The sequence below is a fragment of the Etheostoma cragini genome, chromosome 19 (assembly GCF_013103735.1).
Source record: "Etheostoma cragini isolate CJK2018 chromosome 19, CSU_Ecrag_1.0, whole genome shotgun sequence".
Classification (NCBI taxonomy): Eukaryota; Metazoa; Chordata; class Actinopteri; order Perciformes; family Percidae; genus Etheostoma; species Etheostoma cragini.
In genome coordinates this window covers 393,946-398,160 of record NC_048425.1, presented here as the reverse complement: position 1 = coordinate 398,160, position 4,215 = coordinate 393,946, and the positions used below count along the sequence as shown (strand labels likewise).

At 48.5% G+C, this 4,215-nt stretch overlaps 2 protein-coding genes across 2 annotated transcripts in view; one reads left to right on the top strand and one right to left on the bottom strand.

Moving 5' to 3' along the window:
* LOC117935155 (zinc finger protein 2-like) overlaps nucleotides 1-4,215 on the top strand; it is a 27,595-nt gene that overhangs the window by 21,353 nt on the left and 2,027 nt on the right. The window lies entirely within an intron of this gene.
* Nucleotides 2,041-3,412, bottom strand: LOC117962142 (dynein regulatory complex subunit 7-like). Its single transcript, XM_034901257.1, has 3 exons — nucleotides 3,246-3,412; nucleotides 2,461-2,676; nucleotides 2,041-2,349 (listed from the first exon to the last, which is right to left on the bottom strand). The coding sequence occupies exons 1-3, from the start codon at nucleotides 3,399-3,401 to the stop codon at nucleotides 2,167-2,169; spliced, it is 555 nt and encodes a 184-aa protein (XP_034757148.1). The 5' UTR covers nucleotides 3,402-3,412; the 3' UTR covers nucleotides 2,041-2,166.

The window sequence follows — 4,215 nt, the reverse complement described above, 5'->3', positions numbered from 1 at the left end:
TACGTGTGTGTGTGTGTGCATGTGTGAGTACGTGTGTGTGTGCGTGCGTGTGTGTGTGTGTGTATGTGTGTGCGTGTGAGTGTGTGCGTGCATGCGTGTGTGAGTGTGTGAGTGTGTGTGTCTGTGTGTGTGTGTATGTGTGTGAGTCCGTACATGCTGAGGCGTTTCTTGGCCACGTTTATCTGTAGTGTCTTCTCAGCGCAGTAGGTCTGGTACTCCTCCTCCTGCGGTCTGGTGATGTCGAGCTGGTTCTTCTGGTACCACAGCTGTCTACTCTGCAGATCTCGAGTCTCCTAAACACAGATTGTCGTGAACATGTTAGCGTGTCTACAAAAAAAGCTTTATAACCGCAAATTTGTAATGCCACTAAATCCTCTCATTCATTCCAGACTGCTTTCGTTGACTCAACCTCTCCACTACCGACACCCTCTGTGACATCCAAGTTCTGCTACAAGGTCCGGATCTCTCTCATGAGATCCAAAAACACGCACCTGCAATTACAGCTCATCTTAGATTCTCCAAACGCAGCGAAACGGAGATCTTAGAGATTGTAACGTTAAGTTCCTGCAGTGGAAACGTGATACAACCCACCTCAGGAGTAACTGTGGGCCGTACCTTTTCACAGCGCTCCTGGATCAGGTTGGCGTGCTCTACCAGTCTCTGTTTGAACTCGGCCAAACAGTCCCGGTGGACGCGCTCGGCGTCTTCGGCGCTCAGAGTCTCTGCGATGTCGAGCCGGATCAGGAGGGGAGCCAGGATGTCCTTCTCCTTCTCCTGCAACCACCTCTGCTCCTCGGCGGCCAGATGCTCCTGCAACAAGCAGCGTTAGATGTGACGGTCGATCATAAGTGTCATTTATATATTGAAATGTTTAGAGGGTAGGACAGTGTGTACGGTAAATGGGACGAGGTAGGTCAAAGTACACTATTTACCTCGGAGATGCAGGGGAGTCAAAGTAGAAGAGTAAAGTAGTAGAAAAGGGAAAATGAAGCACAAGTACCTCAAAGGTACCTGAGTAAATGTACTTGTACACTCCACCCCTGGTAGGTGGGTACTAGTTCAAGGTCTGGTAAAGTGGAGGTAGGAAATCCACATAGTAGCACTCAGACTGGGACTCTGACACAACCATAACATGTGTGTAGTTTAGTTTGTGTGTGCATGCGTGCGTGTGTGCATGCGTGTTTGTGTGTGTGTTTGTGTGTGTGTGCATGAATATTTGTTTGTTTGTTATTTTGTTTGTGCATGGGTGTGTGCGTGTTTGTGTGTGTGCACAGTGTGCGTGTTTGTGTGTGCGTGTTTGTGTGTGTGTGCATGCATGTGTGTGTACGTGCGGGCGTGTTTGTGTGTGTGCATGCGTGTTTGTTTATTTATTTTGTTTGTGCGTGGGTGCATGCGTGTTTGTGTGTGTGTGCATGCGTGTTTGTTTGTGCGTGCGTGCGTGTTTGTGTGTGTGTGTGTGTGTGTGCGTGTGCTTGTGTGTGTGTTTATGCGTGTGCGTGTGCATGTGCGTGCGTGCATGTGTTTGTGTGTGTGGGTGCGTGTATGCGTGCGTGTGTGTTTGTATGTTTGTGCGTGCATGCATGTGTATGTTTGTGTGTGCACGTGTTTGTGTGTGCATGCGTGTGCGTGTGTGCGTGTTTGTGTGTGTGTGCGTGTTTGTGTGTGTATGTTGGCGTGTGCGTGCGTGCGTGCATGTGTTTTTGTGTGTGTGCGTGGGTGCGTGTATGCGTGCGTGTGTGTTTGTTTGTGCGTGCATGGGTGTGTATGTTTGTGTGTGCGCGTGTTTGTGTGTGCGTGTGTGCATGCGTGTGTGTGTGTTTGTGTGTGTGTGTGTGCATGTCCCACCATTTCCTGTCTCTGTCGGCGGGCCATGGCAGCTCCGGTCGTCGTCCACGGGGAGAACTCGAGCTGAACGTCTCTCTCTTCCTGCTCCCTGCAGACCACGATGTCTCTCACCTGCTCACACAGAAGGTCCTCAAATCACGTTCTACAAACTCTACGTACCACAGAACCCTTCAGGGGGACTAACACGGAAATGCCAGTGGGATGGGTAGGAAGGTTAGACCAGACTTAATTTAAAAGAGCTTTTCCAGACATGTTTAAAAAAAGATGTTCTTAGAATAACAAGGATGGTTCGTCCGTCATTCAGAAATCCAGAATCTATGATTATTGTGGGATGTTAACTCTGAATTGGGACTCTAGCGATACTTTTACTCCAGGTGACACGGTTACCTCTTGCTTAGACGCTTTGATTTGGAAAACCACCTTCTCTTCCTCCTTCATCAGAGCCACCAGCATGTTGTACAGAGCCAGGGTCTTAAGAGGCTTCTCAGATGGATCCACCTGAACCTCCACACATTCAACAGATGCACGCAGACACAAGAGTGTATGAGCTCATTGAATTTGACTTAAAAAGACTGAACTCTCCTGTTTATCTTATGGTGCGTTTGTTGTCTGTACCTGAAAGCTGGATTCCATGTCGGATGTGAAGTCCTCGGCCTTCTTGTTCTCCGTCGACTCCTGCGGTTTGATGAAGCTCCTCTTCGAAGGGATAAATCGGTGATCCTCTAAGTGATAGGTCAGCTCGATCCGTCTTTCAGCCAATAGGAACACTCGCTGGGCCACGTCTCCGTTGGCCGGTTTGGATCTGTTCCTGTGGAAACGCTCCACCACCATCTGGTTACACACACAAAACCCCACAGGAACCCCTCAACCCTTCATCTTGCACCTGGCAGCACAGAAGATCTAGACAATCTCACCGTTTCAAATTAGGCACCTAAGATCCCTCTATCCATCTATCCCTCCTTCTATCCCTCCATCTATCCCTCCATCTATCTATCCATCTATGACCGCATATCCGACTGGGGATGTGGAGGTGTTACCTGGCCAGGTGGAGGTATAATCTCTCCACCTGGTCCTGGGTCTTCCCCGAGGCCTCCTTCCAGTTGGACGTGCCTGGACCATCCCCCCTAGGGAGGCGCCCAGGAACACCTCGTTTTTTTTTTAAATGTCTTTTTATTGAATTTGAGTAGATTAGAAAAGTAAACATTGGTTTAAAAAGCACCGCCCAAATACAGTTATTATCGTATTATGTGCCCAACATGTAGTGGAGACTTGACTCAAACCCTGTTAAAGATGCATGGCGAATAACCTAAAATTACTCACCAACTGGTTCAATGTATAACATGATGATAATGATGATAAGACGAGTGTCAATTCCTTTTTCTGCTGTTACATATTTTTACCTCCAGCGGTCGGTCATCCGGATCCAGATCTGGTTCTGAAAACGTAGCGTGCCGGTAGTAGAGAAGGTCCCCCCGGCCCTCGAAGAACTCCGTCATTTCACGCGGCGACTTCACCCTCCGCACCAGGTGGTCAACACGAGCACTGCTGAACTCCATCTCGTGGTTGGTGCCTGTGCTCCGGGAGGTGTACCTGTGACCTGAGCACACAAACACACCATCACTCAGGTGGCTGACTCCACCCTCAGGAAACAATACTAAAGATTAAAGCCCTGATTTAATCTTTCAGATTAAAGCACATGTGTTGTCCTCGGGTCAAATTGACCCGTTTCAAAGGGTTTTATATCTGAAATATGAATTTTTTTGACAAAAATCTGCGGTAAAGTGGGACAGTTTCCAGCTGATTCCAGCTCCTTCAGACTGGACAGGAAGTGACCAAACACTGTGGTCCGATTCTGATTTAATAAAATATAATCAGACCCCCATATCAGCTGGTACACAGTCTCCAGTTGTTTTAATGATGACAGAGTAGATGTCAGAATGTTCTACATGAGATCTGTTGCTGATTTTAATGAACAACACACTGTAGATGATCCGTGATCTGATCAGATTTAGTCTCTCTGACTTCTAAACGTCACTATCAGCCTCACAACGTGTGTTCTGGACAGAATAAGTCTTCAAATCAGACAAATAGAGTTAAAATCCCTCCGATTCAAAATCAATACAAATTTATATAAAACGTCATCACGTTGTAAACCAATCAGGTGTTAAATCAGCTGAGAAGCCGGCGTTTCCCAGCATGCTCTGGGTCCGCCTGGCTCTCGCAGTCGGTGAAAAGCAACTGCCCCCCCTGGTCTCAGACCCGCGGCCTGAGTCTCAGACCTGCGGCCCCCCTGGTCTCAGATCTGCGGCCCCCGGTCTCAGACCTGCCCCCCCCGGTCTCAGACCTGCGGCCCCCTGGTCTCAGACCTGC